This window comes from Populus euphratica, unplaced genomic scaffold (genome assembly GCF_000495115.2).
Source record: "Populus euphratica unplaced genomic scaffold, PopEup_1.0 scaffold169.1, whole genome shotgun sequence".
Classification (NCBI taxonomy): domain Eukaryota; kingdom Viridiplantae; phylum Streptophyta; class Magnoliopsida; order Malpighiales; family Salicaceae; genus Populus; species Populus euphratica.
The window spans coordinates 86,429-104,881 of NW_011500053.1; the positions used below are offsets into that span (position 1 = coordinate 86,429).

General features: G+C 35.3%; 2 protein-coding genes across 2 annotated transcripts; one reads left to right on the forward strand and one right to left on the reverse strand.

Moving 5' to 3' along the window:
- The first annotated feature begins 1,466 nt into the window (after positions 1 to 1,466).
- LOC105107735 (protein LONGIFOLIA 1) lies at positions 1,467 to 7,295 on the forward strand. The gene is made up of 5 exons (XM_011001766.1): positions 1,467 to 2,949; positions 3,513 to 3,574; positions 3,659 to 5,665; positions 5,742 to 5,892; positions 6,267 to 7,295. The coding sequence occupies exons 1-5, from the start codon at positions 2,793 to 2,795 to the stop codon at positions 7,079 to 7,081; spliced, it is 3,192 nt and encodes a 1,063-aa protein (XP_011000068.1). The 5' UTR covers positions 1,467 to 2,792; the 3' UTR covers positions 7,082 to 7,295.
- Positions 7,296 to 10,375: 3,080 nt separating this feature from the next.
- On the reverse strand, positions 10,376 to 12,384 carry LOC105107736 (transcription initiation factor TFIID subunit 8-like). The gene is made up of 2 exons (XM_011001767.1): positions 12,098 to 12,384; positions 10,376 to 11,866 (listed from the first exon to the last, which is right to left on the reverse strand). Exon 2 carries the CDS (start codon positions 11,760 to 11,762, stop codon positions 10,614 to 10,616), a length of 1,149 nt encoding a protein of 382 aa, XP_011000069.1. The 5' UTR covers positions 11,763 to 11,866; positions 12,098 to 12,384; the 3' UTR covers positions 10,376 to 10,613.
- Between the last annotated feature and the right edge of the window lie 6,069 nt (positions 12,385 to 18,453).

Genomic DNA, 18,453 nt, shown 5'->3' on the forward strand with positions numbered 1-18,453 from the left:
TTAATGACGTAAAGTAGCCACCACTTTCCTATGTGACAACGAATTGGTACATAAATCACGTGACATGCTCCCCTTAACTTTATTAGGTTTCCATCGTGGATGTAGATTAGTTAATACTGAAAGCCAAGAGGCACGTGATGCGCATCATCTTCTCAACATTACATTACACACTTGATTACGGAATGAGGGTAGGTCTCAACCTTATCCTATTACCATCTTAAAAACTAAAGATTTTGCTGAAAGTAGGTTTTTCAAGCAAAAGGGAAACCAGGAATTCTCGCAAGTTTTTCCCAACAAGTTTTTTGAGGTGGTTTCGCTGTATTTTAAGAGAGAAAAGCACGCTGATTAGATCAAAGTCTACCTGCACATGGCGGCCGAGCTGACCCGCACCCTGGCTTGGGTCAGGGTGTTAATAAAATAACTCGAAAGTTAATGGGTTCAAGGACCACGGAGAAAAGATCCCTTGACTGTGGCTGGTTGTGTAACTTCGTCCATGGCAATGCGTACATGCCTATAATGATGAATTTGATGGCCGTATAGAAGTATGATTTCAAGAAAAGAGAAGAAAAACTACTGAGATTTATTTTCAGGACCACAAATCCTTTACTTGGAAAAACAGGAGAATAAATATTCTTGTACTAAGGATATCTGATATATCTGTATAGCCTTCATCTGCGCAGCACCTATTTGCAGTTAAATCAGCTTTTGGGTCCATTATCTTTCGTTTCGTTTGCAGTACTCTGCAACAAGCGTGGATCATGGCTAGTTATGGGACTCGGCATCAGCTTCTCATACAGTTGTCCTGCAGCATAGTCATTAGATGAAGTTGGTTTATGCAGAGCATAAAATTGGAGGGAGATCTAGATACTTTCATGTTTTGATTGAGTAAACCAACAAATCCAAGAGCGCTGATGATCATCAGCAAGATGTCAGCAGGGATAGCAAACTCTATTGATTATCCTAAGAAAGAAAATAGAGAACCAGAATTCAGGATTTGAGGAGCCCATCTCGTTTAATAAGGTTAAGGGTCCTGCAAATGTTTGGAGATTCCTCTAAGGTACAGATTGATTCTAGTACTTGTCAAAAAACATGCCCTCGTATAGTTTCTACCATGTTGGGGTCTTTGCGGAGTTTGTGTGGTCTCAAATGGAGCTGAGCCTCGACACCAACAAGCTTAGATAACTTACTGATAAATCGCGAGTACAAATAGATCAATAAGATCACCTGCCCAGTCAAAAAAATAAAAATAAACAAGCCACATGGTATCAACAACCCAACCACTTCATCTAGACTAAACGCTTTAAAACTAGTTAGATTATTAGAACAGATCGGTGAAATAAACTTATTAATCTACAGGCAATAGCAGGAGTTAACTGCAGATATGATGCATATAAAGGAGGTATTGTAGAATCTCTAAATAGTTCGATAATTCAATGGTAAAATGCCATCAATAACATCCATTTCTTAGAGAAGGTGATGCTGGACCTCGGAATCTGCTCTGGCAAAATCTGTGAGTTAACTCTGGGCGTGTCGAGTTCACCGTGAGACCATTTTACTGATCAGGCCAAGGACAAATGATTAACCAAATGCTAGCAAAAAGGGCACTGTTGATCACCAGTAAACCTTACTATTGATTGGCTAGAGTACATTGGATATCAGAGTGTCTCTGTAACGTGAGATAGCAAGGAAGGAAATTGTTGACAGAGGGGGCTCAACGGCATGCTGGCTGGCTTTCCGGTACATAAATCCACTTTGTTAACATGCATGTTCCACTTCCTGACAGACTCCAGACCAGAGGGCTCATGTACAGAAAGGTCCACCACCACATTATTTTGTCCACATGAGATGAAAGTGGTAAGAAAATGACTATAGCAGATCTGCCCCACATTCTCAACCTTCCCACTCCACCTTTGTTTATTCATCTATCTATTGCAAATAATATCATTAACATTTGTTTTTTAGGTTAGGAGCTCTCTCTCTCTCTCTCATCACAACCCAGATTTGACCCACACATTCCACATCCTCTTACGTTAATGAGGTACTAAAGTCTAAAGGGTGGCAGTTGGCACCTGCACTTATTCTCTCCAAGAAGATTTTCACACAAGCCTTTTTTGCTTATAAAAAAGCTTGCACCCCTCCACACAGGTTCTAGCTTCCAGCCAGCAGCCATTTTTTCCGCTACTGTAAAGAGAGCCAAAAGACGGTTTTATTTTGTGGTGGGATAAAACCCAAAAAAGTCCCTTCTTGGGTCTGCAAGTTTTTCCTGCCCTGTTTCGCTTCATAGTCTAAAGAAGGTGGGGGCTAGTGGGCAACCGTTTGAAGTGTTGGGTCCCTGGCCATTTTCTTTTTGGTTCAGTTTAGGCTTTGGCAGAAATTATTGTCTGCCTTGCTTTCATGCGAACAGAAATAATGAGAGGCTCTTTGTTGCTTTCTTTTTATCTTTAAATCTTGTTCCTTCATTCTCTTCTGCTATTCAATAATTTTCACAACCCTTCAAGAAAAGAAAAACAATTATAAAAGAACCAGCCTCCAAGTTCTTGGTTCAGAGAGAAACAAAAATAGTGGTACGCTCTGACCTGTAACAACCTAAAGACCAGGTAGTAAACATCTGATGAAGCGTCTTAAGTATTCAATGCTGAGTTCTGTAACTCAAGATTCTCTTCGTCTTTCATCTCTTTTATCATGGTTTGAAAGATGAATTGTTGAAGCCATTGAGAGCTTAGAAGGTGAAGAAATGGAAGTCTACAAAGTTTAAGAGAGTTGTCTTTCTTGGGTTGCTTTGTTGAGAGAAGATGTCTGCCAAGTATATGTATAGGTTATCGGATGAAAACCCAGATCTGCAGAAGCATATCGGATGCATGAATGGCATCTTTCAACTGTTTGACCGCCATCATATCCTGGGCGGCAGCCGCCGAGCCACCAGCCAAAACCAAAAGAGGCTTCCATCAGGTACTTTTCTTAGTTACAACGCAAATTACCTCCACGTTATTAACAATGTGGATTCTCTTGATGTTTTTTGAGCTATTTACTTGTGTCATGTTCGAACTTTGTAATTTAATTTTATAATAAACTCCACGCTTTGTTCAAAATGCTAAAAATTCACATTTACAAGATTATTCTTAGACCTAGTAACCATGAGAATAGGTTCTAAGTGTATCAGAACTCAGTATTGTTGCCCGGAAATGCATCCATTACAGAGCCAGCCGCTTGGATTTTATTCCCTTCCTCTGTCTTGGAATGATTGTGATGCTTCTGCAAAAAGCAACATCTGCCAGGATTCTTTAAATGAGACCATGCAATTTGCACCTAGGAACAGTTTCCGTATCCTGTTAGTCCTCACCATGCCTAGACATAGTCATCAATTCGGTGATACGGGTTCTTTCTTAGTTCCGCATGAAAATTATTAATCCTCATGCGTCATGGCTGAAATATAAGTATGAGAAATAGATTTCAAGTTCGAAAAAATATTTACCAGTAACCTTAGACAGCTAAGTTATCGATCTTCTACCCAGGTCAAAATGGCAACCATGGGAACGGGATACAGCCCGAAGGTGCCCCGCATAAGAAGACCACGGTAAGCATTCAATCCTTGTCCATATCCTTTATTTGGAGATACTAGGCAAAAAATTGTTAAAGCAGTTGCAAAATCCAATTGCAGGAAAAGAAAGCCAAGGCATTGAAAGAGAAACACAGAAACTCCACTGAATCATCAAGAACCTCGTTTTCTTCTTCCTCGTGTTCGTCCAGTATCTCATCCCTTGAATGCAGTAAAGCATCTCAGATGAAACCGTCTTCTTTCAGTCAATCTGTTGCCCCAGAAAACCATGCTCGGAACTCACACACGTACAAACCAAATGCTTCTTTGCAGTCAAGCCAACAATCTCTTGATCTCCGGGATGTTGTTAAAGAATCGATCAACAGAGAACCACGTGGCTTATCAGTCAAAACTGCAACCACAGGAGAAGCCCGGGGCCAAACCTTGAAATACTTTGATTCCCCAAGACCATTACATTACCTTAACTCTGTAAATCCCAAAGATCCAGGTCCAAGGGAATCATTTAGAGTTCTTCATAAGCTTCGAGAATCGCCTTCCAAATCCAGTGAAGGGAAGAGTAATTTCTTAATAGGTGGACTGAAGGATGCTCGTAGGTTTTCTTATGATGGATGGGCATCAAGTGACACTTTGAAATCTACTATTAAGCTCAAGGAGCTCCCAAGGCTGTCACTGGACAGCAGAGCAGGCTCTGTAAGGGGTTCCAACCCTGAAACGAAATCAAATTTTCTTTCAAGGGATTTGGGGAGGGATGATCTGAACTCCAACAGTTTCCTAAACAACCAACAGGATCCAGGAAGCAATAAACGACCGTCTAGTTTGGTGGCCAAGTTGATGGGCCTAGAAGCTCTGCCAGATCCCATGTCAACCAGTGGGAACCAAACAACGCAGATTAAAACCCACCCAGATGAAGAAAACAAGTTCCTGGGGTCATCGAGAACAACTGATATGGACAAACAAAATCGAATTTTTGGCTCCCCAAGAAATCTGCACAAGGAACCCACCTCACCCAGCCAGAGAAATGCTGCCTCAGACAAGAAGCTCGCTGCATCCTTAAAGTTTCCAATAGAGCCAGCTCCATGGAGGCAGTCAGATGGAAGCAGAGGTTCTCAAGCACCAGCACAGAAGAAGCAGGTGACTCTAACTAAAGTCCCCAGCTCCTCTCTTTCTGTTTATGGTGAAATAGAGAAAAGGTTGGCACAACTTGAGTTCCAAAAGTCTGGGAAGGATCTTAGAGCTCTTAAGCAAATACTTGATGCAATGCAGAAGACGAAGGAGATATTAGAGACCAGAAAAGAAGATTCAAGTTTTGAAACTCGGACAAGCATTATTAGCAGTCTTGATCAGAGCTCAAAGTTGGCGAATCTGCGAGACCTACAGAGCAACAACCCCATTTCTGTCCCTACAAAGGGGACCACTTCACTAAAGAGCTTTAAATCTTCAATTGTGATCATGAAACCAGCTAAACTCATTGGAAAAACCATTAATTCTGTTTCTGCAATAAACGCAACAGATAGGCCATCAGGTATTTACAGCCTCCGGGTTGCTACCCCTGAAGATGGCAGAAAGGAATCAGTTGACAAGCAAGCTGCTAAAGATGTATCTCCCAGAATCAAGAATCTTACAGACCATTCGAATAAACCTCTTCATCAAAATCCTATGGATAAAAATGCTGGTGCTAGATCAATAAGATTGGCACAACCTTCAAAGGAGATTCGATCCACAATTAGAGAGGCCACCAACTCAGGTAAGAGGTCAGAAACCATGAACCTAAGACAGCAACAGAAGAAAATGGGGTTTGAGAAGCAATCTCGTCCAGCAACAGCATCATTAGAATCAAACAGGAGAAGAAGGCAGCCAAGTAAACAGCCAACAGACTCATGTTCTCCACATCAAAAACCCAGAGCAAAATCCCTCAACCTGCAGCCAAGTGATTATGAATTGAGTGATATAAGTGATTTAAGAGATTCGAGTCACCACAGCGATGGTGTTTCTCTGCAATCTGAGAGCAACATTAGCTTGGCCTCACAGTATGATGATGAAGTCTCAAGCAATGACAGATCCAACAAGATCAGTAAGACTTTTATCCAGCAAGCACACTTGAGACAAAGGGTATGTGCCTTTTTCCTCTTAGTTCATCCATATATAACTTTTACCACATGTCTAACAACTTCGTTGTCTCATTCAGAACCTGGTTGAAAGGTCAACCAAGGGCACATCAATTCCAGAACCAAGACCAGCTTCTTCAGAACAACCAAGTCCTGTTTCTGTTCTTGATGCTGCATTCTATGGTGATGAATTGCCATCTCCCATTAAGAAAATATCAATTGCCTTTAAAGGTGAGAATTGTGTACTTAGATTCAGGCTTCATTGTTTGAAAGTAGAAGAGGTCTGCTCTTAGTTTAGATCACCATTAAGCAGATAAAACAAAATGATTCTCTTAATGAGAGGCGAGGTGATTAGAATGACAATGGTGATTGACACAGCTATTGATCATCCATATTTGCGCAGAACATGAAATACAGAAACTAGAAGATAAAACACAGTAGAGAACATGCAGGGAGATCATATTTACAAATTTGAAATCATTTGCATGCATGTTTGTGTGCAATTTGACACACACACAGATGTATGTATTTATGAGAATGACTGCATACTTTCAGAGTGTCTGCATAGTTTCTTTATGATTACTCATTCAGTTTTCTCACTACAGATGATGAGGCTCTAAAGTCTGATGGGGTGGAGTGGATTCTTATGGACGAAGATTACTCATTTAACAGCACGAACTCCAGTCTCCACTCAATGATCAATCAGAAGAATGTGCAGAACCTCAAGCCCTTAATTCAGAATCTGAAAGAGATGTTATCTACTTCCAAGGAATACATCACTGATGAAACGACACCTTTCTACAACCACGCAAATCCAGACCATGAATACATTTCACAAATATATTTAGCCTCAGGTCTCCATAAAGACTTTGAATCTGGTTTAAGAACCATTAACCTCCATCCAACAGGCACACCTATCAAGCCTGATATATTCCATGCCCTAGAACAAGCCAAAGCAAGCTCAGGGCACTTCAATGATGATCACAATGGTAAAAGGATATCCCTGTCAGAAACTCATGCCAAAATCCAAAGGAAACTTCTGTTCGATGTTGTGAATGAAATATTAGTCCAAAAATTGCTATCAGAAAATTCTTCCAAACAACGGCTCTCGTCAAAAATGCTGGCTGGGAAAGGACAAAAAGGACAGCAACTACTGGGAGATTTGTGCTCAGAGATAAATAGGCTGCAATGTCTGCATTATCTTTCAGACGATGAGGATGACAATTCAAGAAGCATCCAATGGGAAGATTTGATGCGTGAATCAATTCACTGGACTGCTTGCCATGATGAAATTCAAGGAATAGTTCTGGCTGTAGAGCGTTTGATCTTCAAAGACTTAATAACTGAGGTCATAAACAGCGAGATGATTGGTCGACAAGGAAGGTTAGCTGGGCATCACAGGCAACTGTTCCCAAAATAATATTTTTTCAGCAGAACAGTTTCGACATCATATGTTAGTAGTCCCTCCCACTGGTGTTAAATTTGTGGGTCTAGCTTACTTTTCAAGTGAAATCAAAATAATTCATCAAGTATAAATTAACTTTACGCTAGCATGTAAATCTTTAAAAGAAGCTTCACATATATATATAAATTATAGTCACTGTATATCCAAGTATCCATACCCGTTTAAGTGTGACACCCAGCTATTCTCTATTAATTCAACATAGCACACAATGCTATTTTCCATGACCGAATATGATGATTGGAGCCAACTAGTTGCATATATTATCAGTAAAAAACCACATATACAGACACACATGCACACAAAATTGCTTCTACAATTACTTTCCATGGTATATCAGACCACCAAAAAAATGTCTGCAAATGCAAATGCAGCAATAACTGAATCACTAAATTTAAGCTGCTGATTGCACAATGTTTAGCTCATATGCTGGCTAGTCTGATAATTTTATAGCACAAGAGTCCTAATACCAGACTAACTTCTAGCTTCTAAGATAGGAAGTCTTCTTTGACAAGATACCTTAGAAATGATTGTTATAGTATAGTTCATTTTGAATGTACTTAACGCGCCAAACTATTAACAATTTATATTTGCTTGAAATTTAGCACATGCATCCTAAAGAACTTTTTTTTTTTTTTCCAAAGACAGATACATTAAAATGGTTGCAAACAAATGCTGTGTGGTCTTTTTTTCTTGGAACAAGTTGCGAAATAAACAAGTGCTCAGTTGGGAAATTCAGGAATTCAAAAGTAGCAATAATCACAAAGTCGAAAAACACATGCAGAATATGACATATAAGAAGAATAAGCCGTTGATATACAGCACAGCGATGACATTCAAGATGGTTTTGACTGCTCAACCAATGAATATAGAAGGGCTTGGATCAGCAGGTTAAATTAGAAGTTACCCATCAAAATGTCATAATTTCCAACATCATTGCAAGGTTTCCAGCAATGCTCTCTTACATCTTAAATTTTCAAACTGACAATCTGGCAACACTGACTCATAGCAGAAGCAGATGATTTCTCAATCTAAAACTCATCATTCAGCAAGAACGCACATGCAAGTACAACCTATTCAGTAACTTAAATGAGCGACAGAAATTTATCAGTAATTTCAATATATGAAAGTTTTGAATTCCTAAAATAGTTGTTCTTTCTAGCAATTAGCTTGTTAATTTCATTACAGTTTTGCTTATTGACAACCCATGCAACTTCAGTTTAATAAGGAAAGGAAACAAAAACAAAAACAAAGAACTATTATCGAATTCATATAGCTTCAGAGGGAGGGGGAGAGAATCACAGCATAAGGCAATACAAATAACAATCTAGCACGACAGAGTCCCAGCGTAAGTCAATAGAAATACTAGCCTAGCACTACAGAGATATCTCAATATCAGTGAAGAAAGACAACTTGCGGTTGATTCTACTGATCATGGTCATAAAAGTAGGCTATATATATATATATATATATATATAGCACATCAAGCAGTAAGTTATCAGTGAATGCAGCAATGAACTCAAAACAAGCTATGCTAAAATAGTTGAGGGGAACCGATGAGCCCAAAACACCACGATGTTAATGTTTCAACTGCAAACCCAAAAGCAAAGGAACATAAACACCAATCTAATATTACCGTCCAAGAAACTCAGGATCATTCATTAGTAGATGACAAGACTATAATCTGCCTAATTTGCAAAAGAGACTGTATTGTTTATATGTGTGTATGATATTGGATGGGTGAACACGTGTTTATGATTTATGACAACAATAAAGAACAGAGAGGATAAGGCAGCACAAGTAAAACATATGACCTGAAAATGACCTAGAACAAGACAAGGGTTTGACTTATCAGAGACATAAAAATCCCAGATAATAAAACCGAAAACAAAGAGACAGTTCATTTAGAATTCAGTGCAATCACCATACCGCACCCCATAGCCAGAGGGGCTTGACCCTATCTCCAGGTTGCTAGAAGGGAAACATTATCAAAACAACATCAAGAAGCCCAAGAAGACGACATGATCAAACAAAGAAAAGAAATATTCATACGTGAGAACCTGGATTTCACCCATTCCATACAGGTCATTGTGGAATAAAAAAAAATGGCAATAGTTTTGTAGATTTTGTTCTGTTTCCACGATCCTTGTGAGACAGATTCTCTCCTGAAAAACTGTGTGAGAGAGAGGGTAACATCATGACCAACTTTCTGTGTTATAGGAGGGGGAAAAAAATTATAACAGGGAACAAGCTCTTGGTGCGAAGAAAAGAACCATATACAAAGAAAGAAGATCATTCACTAATACACACCTGGCCCCACACCATCTAATAGCTAAATGTTCTTGTACTTGGAATTTCAACAGAACATATAGCTCACTTTTTGAAAACAAGAAGGCATGCAGCAAGCAACTATGTGCCATAGAGCATTGATCATCGTTTTATTTGTTCTTATTTTCCTAAAGAAACAAGCAGATAACACCATACAGTTAAATCGGCAAATGTGAGTAGAAAACAGATTCATTCTTTCCACACTGAGCATAGCACCTTATAAACAAAAGCCACCTGTATAAAGCATTTCTTAAGAAGATTCAAGTCCAATTAGTTTTAATTCCAATGTGTTACAATATCGGGAAGAAATATGTTTTCTGTTTCTTTAGGTTGATAGTTATTCAGAATAGGAGGGGACAATTGTCCAGCTTGACACCTTCAAATCAAATTATGCATGAATTTATTGACTGAGGTTCCACAAAACACACCTGCAGTGTCTGGTAATGTCTTAAAATTGCGGAGATTCTAGTAAGTACCTCTTCCATCCCAATTTTTACCCTTTTTTTGGGATGTCCCAAACATTGGTTCCCTTTGTATTTCAAAACAAATCTTAGCAATTAACAATAATGCCCTCAATATGAGTGCTCAAAAACATTGCTCTCGATAAGAGTGGAGAAAGGAAGACAGCAAAGTCATTATTGGAATTATATGGCATTTTACACATTACACCATGAACGTGAACCTAGCTGCCAAAAGAGCAAGAAACTATGATAAAGTATTTAATGCTACAATGGGTTTCAAAAGAAGTTGCTTCCAAATTCAGTTAGTTGCAGTTATGTATACATATAATTTTTCATTTGTATGATCGAGCATTTTGTTCTTATGTTGAGAAAGAAATTACCCGCTAGCCAGAAGTTGCAGAATCTAAGCATCAATTCAGTATAGAAAAGGAAAAGGAAATGGAAAAAAAGAAAAGAAAAAAAGGGGAGAAACAGTATTTCAACTAAAAAGAATCAATTACTAACGACTGCATATGATGACAAACTGGCATTCACAAACCTCTAAAACTTGCTTAAGTGAGAACAGTTCTCTATTGTAGATTGTAATTCCCAATCTTTAGAACCATATGACGATAACCATATGTCAATGATCTTAACTACTCTGGAACCAGCTTGCGTTGCCAGTTTCCTAAACAAGTGTACAATTTCTAATAAAACCTAATTTACAACTCACCCAGTTCACTTGGGGTTTCCATAGATTGCTTTAGAATTTTCTCAGCTCTCCTTTTCTTATCATCATTCTCACTATCCTTCCCAAACCACTTGCTGATCTTCTCAATGCCAATTTTCTGCGGGCTCAAATCTGGTGCTCCAGCCAAGGAATTCTTTCCAACCTGAATCTTAAATTTCACAGCAGGTCTTTGATTCAAAAGCACCTTCTTCTGTCCCTCCTCAGAATCACAGAACCTACTCTTCATTGCTTCAATGGCAGGAGCAAATGTCTCCAGTACTGATATATGGTTATCCATTATACGGTTTTGCTCAACTGGATATCTCACAGCAGCTTCGTCAGAAAGCCTAGCTGGAGGGACAAGGTGGGACACTTCCTTCTCTCCAAATTGCAAAGGAGCAGCAAGAAACGGGTTACTCTCAGTCCATTGTGTAGCTCTAGCACTGTTACCAAATGTAACAGAGGAAGGTCCTCCAGAACCATTGCAAGTAAAATGTTGTGGCAAATTCATGGAAGACATATCCATCTTCAGGTGATGCCTTGCAGGCTCAATCTTATCAGCATTAAAAACAGCATCTCCTTCATTCCCGGCAGGCAACTGAACATAAGTCTGGGGATCAGGAAATGCAGGTAACCAAGCCGGGATATGCTCCCCAGGAGACTCCCCGCAAATCTGGAAAAAACTTGGCACGGGCTTCCTTTCTCTAGCAACTGGGAAAGGAGGAATAGAATAAACAAATGGGATATCCTCTGCATCGCCAATATACTGAACAATCTCCCTAACAATACCCGAACTAGCAAGACAATGATCAACATTGGAAGCACCAGCAAACCCCTGCGACAAACCCAACTCTTCCATTCCTTGAATAACGTCAAAAACATTACCTTCTGTCCTACCAGCTAAATTAGCATAGAACTGAGCAGTCTTTCCTATATTCCGTATATACCAAGTAGTAACATCAGAAAATTTCTCAAGTGCAGACTGCTGAAAGGACTGAAACCCCACAGTCTCACACATTTGCGCTACAGCAATCTTCGCAATCGCTCGAGCAAATTCATCTCCACTAACACGCAACTTTCTCTTACCACTATGCCCTGCTTTGTCATGCAATCTTCTACTCTCCCCACCTCCATGGCTCATATTCAATACCTCATATCACTTCACATTAGATATTAACACTCAATAGCACCATCCATCCTCACCCATTTATCATCCATTTCATTTCTCATTCCCCCCTTTATCAGCTGAAAAATAAATCAACATTTCAAAACACACGATATTTTTCAAAAAATAAAATAAAATAAGGAACTAATTAAGTAAGCAAGGACGGAAAATTCAATTTTCTCTCATTTTCTTAGCAACCAAACAGAGAAAGTGGTACACTGAAGTAAACCCTAGAGAAAGATGTAAAGGAAATTGCAGAAAAAGCGAAGGAGCAGAGCAGAGTTGGAATAAATGATGAAGTGAGTGATTACCGTTGAATTCTAGGGTTTGGAGCGAGACATACTTGAAGCGTCAAAGAAGACACGGAATGAAATGAGAGGACAAACTGAAATCGATCGATCTATGGAAGCCCTGGGCAGCGAGGAGGAAGGTTTTATGCTAGGATTGGATTTAGGGTTTAGAAGTTTAGGACCTTTTTTATTTTTATTTTTAAAAAACCCTGGTTAAACCTCTTCGATTTGGATTTGAATCGGAGAAGAGGGAGAGGGAGAGGGAGAGGGACGGTGCGGTGCAGTGAAATACTGTAGTGAGAAAATTAAATGTTTTGTAGAAGAAAATGATTATTTTGTTTTATATATTTTAATTATTATTGTTTTAAATTAAAAGAAAAAAAAAAGGAGAGAGAGCTGATTTCTTGTTGACAGCTGTCCTCCATATTAGAAATTTGGTCAAACTAAATAAAACTATTAGTACATCAAATATTCGCGTCTTTTTTAAAAATAAAAAATGTAATTTCTGGATCTTGAACTTTGTGTAACTCCACCTTCTAAGATTACGCGATTCCTGCGTTGTCATTTTTTGTTCATGCTCCAGCCAAACCCACCATTTTAACTATTAACTCAATAATTGATTTCATTAGTAATTATGATAATATTTATTTTTTAAAAATATTTATTTTTTATTTTTAATATTAGCACATCTAAACAATATAAAAAAATTAAAAAAATTATTCAAAAATTATTTTAAAATATAAAAACAGACATGCTATTAATAACAATGCAAATATGATACTCTATTTGTGCTTTTAAAATACAATTGTTTTTACTTTATGTTTGTGATCGTGAATCTCTAATTAAGGTCTTTTCCAACTATTTTTTGGTCCATCAAGCAATTAAAGATAGGTCTAGGATCTATTGAAGTTTGTTCCAAACTTTTTTAATTTTAAAGATGAGATAGTGCTGTGTATTTTTGGGATATAAATGTGGTGAGGTGTTGTTGATTTGTTTCAGGAACAACCATCTTAAAGTATAAGTTACATCTCAATAAAAGTAAAAAATACATGTTTTTTTATTGTTTTTTCTATGAATTTTACCTAAAAAACTCAACTACATCTTAATTTCAAATTAAATTTTTATTAATAATAAATATGTATTTATATAAATATAATAATATAACATGTAACTAATTAATTAGTTATAAGATATATTAAACCAACATTAAATTTTGTAGAAAATGTTTTAAATTTACTATGTTTTATTTATTGTTCATGTAGATCCAAGTGCACTGTTGATTGCAACAAATACACTTAATTGATCCCTTTTTTTTCCATGTCCAATTGTTTATCAAAAAGCCTTTTTTAAAAAAAAAACATCATTATTGTATGTTATTGTCAGGTGATTTAAATCTTTATTATTCCTTTTATATCGCATTTGCAATGATAAAAAATCTCTAAATTGATAATTGATTTTGTAAAAAAAAAAATTATTATTTAAAAAAATCCAAAACAACATGAACAAAGTTTAGTACGGAAAAAAATGAGACAACCTTTTTTTTTTCATACGGAATGAAAAGGTACACTTTTATCCTTAATTTTTTTTGTTTTCCCTCTTTTCTATGGTTTAACTTTTTAAACCTAAACTTTATTAGTTTTGTATTTTAGCCTCTAGAATTTAAAAGGATCAAGGAAGTTGTTGGAAAATAAAGAAGGACAAAGATAATGATTGGTTAGCCATATCTAATAATAAAAAAAATTAATTTTAGTATTAATAGTTTTTTCTTAACATAAAAAATATCATTAAAATGTTTTCTATTTTCAATTGGAAAAAATAGATCAAGATTAAGAGATAATTTAGCTTCAATTTCGCATTACATAAGTTATTGTTTAATCTTGGCATAGTTCTTAAATAATGTTATGGGTTTTTTTCTAATGGGAATGTAGCATTTTTTTCAATTACTATATGTCTAATATGCACAAAATAAAAATAAATATTTCTTAATGAATATTCAATAAAGACATAATTAGTTTTTCTTTTATTTTTTGATAGATGTTTTACATAGTTTTATCACATGAGTAATTTTTTTTGTTGCCTTTAATCACATACAAAATAAAGACATTATTTTAAATTTTTTATTCAAACTTGTTTTTTAGATTATTATAAGTTTATATTTAAAAAGTAATGCTTCTAATTAAAAAAATATGATTTTGTTGAAACAACAAATAGATGAAGAATTTTACAAATCTTTATTTTAATTGTCACTACTTTTTATTAAAAAATCATGGTAATAATAAAATATTATGTTGTTATTTTTATGAAGATCATGATTTTTTTATGATGATATTATCGATTATTTTATGTACAATTATGAATTAACATTATGTATAGAATTTTTAAAATAATTTTCTCATTAATATTGAATCAAAATAAAATATCTATTTTTAAATTTTATTTTATTTTTTACATAATTTTCTCAAATATATTGTTCTCATATTTGTTTTTCATATGGGTATATAAAAATGATTGATTCATTATTTTTTTATTTTTTTAATTGAGACTTTTTTTCATGATAATAATATGTTTTGTTTTTAAAAAAACAATGATTATCATAAAAGAATATGTTTCCATCAAAATAAAAAAAAACAATATTTAATAAGAAAATTATATTTTTGATTAAAGATATATGTTTTTTACTTTTGAGTTCAAATCATTATAATTTTTTAATATTTTTCTTTTATTGCTTTTGTTTTTTATTCAATGAACTATACTATTAATAAAAAAATATTTTGTTGTAAAACACAAAAAAAGAGGATGAATCAGAAAAGATAAATTTTAAATATGTTTTTCTTTATGATTTCACTCATTGTCTTCTCTATGATTTTTTTTATTGTCGTATAATTAAATAAAAAATAAATTTCATAAAATAAAGTTATTAAACATGGTCAAGCTCGTGATCTAGGTTGTGAGTTGACCCTAATCAACCCAAAACACCATTAATTCAATATTTTTTTAATAAAAAACTTAAATCACCATCTCTTTGATATTTTTTAAAAAATAAATTAGGTTTTGATTGAGTTATTGATGCACCCTCTATTCGACTAAGTCAACTTTCATCTAGTTTAATTTGAAATTTCACCTAAACTAGAGATCAGTCAAGGCCAAGAAAAGTTTCCACAATAGCATATGGAATAACAAACTAGTGTGTAACTAAAAAATGTATAAGACTCTTGATAAACTCTTTTGCAATTTAATTTACATAATACATTTGATCCTAATGGCATATAATTAAGTATTACTCTAAAAGTTGTGAGTTTTTTACTATATAAGATTCCACTATTCATCCTCTCATAAATTACTATGAATGTACTGTGCAAAATCTTATGTTTTTTTAATTTGATCCTTGAATGTTTTTTCAGCGATTTAGTCATAATTAAAGATTAATTGATTTTGATTTCTTATGAAAAGGTGGGATTAAAAAAAAAGGATCGAAATGAAAAAACAAAAAAAGAGTCAAATATGGGTGGTATGTCATAAGTTTCTTAAAAGATGCACTTTAATCTTTGAAATTTAAAAATCATGCAAATTATATAATTTTAATACCTTAATATTTTTTCAGTTCAATTTTTATACAAAAACTTATTTTTGTTAATTTTTAGTTCTTAGTTGAGAGAGGTGAGAGAGTGGTCGCTAAATTCCGGATGTAGGGAGGAAAGTGTTGTTGACATTGATTTAGGACACTAAAACGGACGATATTTGTGTCAAATAGTTTCATTTGATGAGGAGAGTTCATATTAGATGTATTTACCTTTAAATTTCATGAGAAACAGATCTGAGCTAAAGTTGATTTTTAGATTCGATCTTGTTTTAGTTTTTAAGGCAAGTTTTTAGGTTTTTTAAGGCCATAAATAGATTTATCATGATTTCTATAATGTTTAATAAATGTTTCAAATGAGAAATGGGTTGAAAACGGGGGTTTTGAATAAAAAAAACTTAAGTCATAATTTTTCAGCAACTACAATAATCAAAATCTAAGCAAATCAGATAACATGTTGTTTTTTTTTTTTGTCAAAACAATTTAGGGCCAGTTGCAAGCAAAACAAATTAAGGGTCCAATCCTGTCGGCCCTGTCATTTTGTTTTTTAATCTTTTATTTTTAAATTGTTTTTATATATCTCTATTTTTATATTTTGTTTATATTTTTGTGATATCTAGACGCAATGTCACACGTCACCCGCGATATCGGCTGGCTTTTTTTTGTTTGTGTTTGCTTGATTTGATCCATTAGGAGTCGCCATCTCATATTTTATTGAAGGTTACTAGGAAACTTGAGTGTACTGGTCTTGTCAGAGATTCACGGGTAAGGAATTGGTTATGATTAGGGAATGTATTAGCACCCCTAACACACCCTACCTGAGGTAAACTGCTTTGTAACTTTGATGTGTTAAAAAAGTTTTAATGATTGTCTTTTCATCAGATATTAGAAATATAATTTACATATAAGTTCATAATTCTTAACCATAAACAAATCAAAATATTAAATTCTTCTTTATTCTTTGTAATTTTATTATATAAAAAAAAACATTCGTAAAACAAATACAAAGACACACGTATACTTTCACTATATTTCTTTTCTTTCTTTTCTTTTCTTTTATTACATCAACACTACAGATAATAAAAATTCAAAATTAAACAAAAAAATTACATGAAATAATTTAAAATTTGCAAAAAAGACCCAACAAATCCAGGAGTTGCAAGGGAGTCCTTCTGGACAAAAAAAAAAGTGGCCGCATGTCTCCTCCAAGTGCTACCGCCACTAGCGGTGCGTTGGGTTCACGTGCTGCCGAACAAAACACCTAAAAAGCAGGAGTCAGTCACAGCTTCCTCCCCTTTTCCCGTCCTCACTGGTGTAAATTGCAAAACACCCAAAAATACAACAGGGCAGTCGATTTTAGTTTTTCTTTCCTTTGTTTTTAGATCTGCGTCCCTTTCTCTTTTTTTTCTCCGTTTCGGATCGGCTACTCTACAGATCGATTCTTTTCCTTTTTGTTTCCCCTTCTCTATTTCAGGTGGTCCGCTGTATGACCAAGAGGGCCGCCGGTTTCTAAGCTTTTGTCAGGTCTGGCCGGCGAAGATGGAGAAGAGATCTGCTATCGCCCGCGGCCGCTGGAGCTGTTGTGGAGATAGGAGAGGTGGTTGACATGTTAAGGCTGAGATATCACCGAGGAAGGTCAGTCTGTGGTTCTAGTGATGATGGGGACGGCTCTGTGGGCGCTGCTGCGGTTGATGGAAGGGAGCTTATCCAGTGTGTGCAGTGGTGGCTGACTTATATGGGTGAAGAAGAAGAGCAAACTGGCTGGGAGACGAGAGAATATCGGGAGTGTTGGCTATAATGGAGGGAAATGGGGCTGGGGCTGCACGTGTTAGATGAAGGGAAGAGATCGCTGGTCTTGTGAGATGGGAGGCTGTGAGCGGGGGAAGAGGAAATTGGTCCCTTAACCTTTTTTTTAATTTTGATTTTTTTTATATTTTTTTGACAATGACCAATATCAACAGTGACTCAATAAAAAAAATTAATATTTTTAAAAATAACATGTGAAATTTTTTTAAATAATGTTGAAAATGTTAAAAATGATATACATATATTAAAAATATATTTTTTTGAATTTAAAAAAAAAACTTAACAAAAAAATAAATCAAAAATTGGATAGCATAGCAACACACTAAATGGACGTCCCAAAAAAGAATTTTTTGGCTATAAAGAAGCAATCTTACTGGAATAGATAGTAAAAAAAGGCTGGAAACGAGAACTGGATATTTCTAATTAACTGCACAGCAACTAGTAAAAATGACCAAAACAACAAAAATGATTTAAGTTGACTAAATTTACTGAAAACAAACATTTTTCTTGGACTTTTTTTTAATTAGAAATATATAAAAATGGAAAGTAAAAATCTAGGTTCCGACAAACAACATATATATATGTTTTGAAGAGCATCATCCACCCATTTTGTTGGATCAAATATAATTATGTGAATCAATCTTTCAACTTCTCGTTTTAGTTTTCAGCTATTGTTAACAATTGTTTTTCCGGTTTACTAGCTAATTAACTTCCATTGTATTTTAATAAATACACTCATCAACTTTTCAAATTCGCAATTAAAAATCTCCATATCTGATGCAAGAAAACATGTTCACAGTTCCAATACATTCTTCTTTTGCATTAAGTAAACAAATTTCAATGAAAGGTATGACCTTTTCAAAGGAATCTGTGGTTTGGCTTGGACTTCAGGACGAAATTGCGTGATGCAGAGCCTGAAACCTGGAGATTGTTGACACAGATTTGTTCTTAATCACAATCTTGGAATTTTTTTACACTATTGGCAACAATTTTT

Bases quoted from the DNA above. Each gene is read 5' to 3' on its own strand.
- LOC105107735 (XM_011001766.1), top strand. From the start codon at position 2,793: ATGTCTGCCAAGTATATGTATAGGTTATCGGATGAAAACCCAGATCTG. The intron at 5,666-5,741 runs GTATGTGCCTTT...TGTCTCATTCAG, and splicing joins AAGCACACTTGAGACAAAGG to AACCTGGTTGAAAGGTCAAC. The intron at 5,893-6,266 runs GTGAGAATTGTG...TTCTCACTACAG, and splicing joins AATATCAATTGCCTTTAAAG to ATGATGAGGCTCTAAAGTCT.
- LOC105107736 (XM_011001767.1), bottom strand. From the start codon at position 11,762: ATGAGCCATGGAGGTGGGGAGAGTAGAAGATTGCATGACAAAGCAGGG.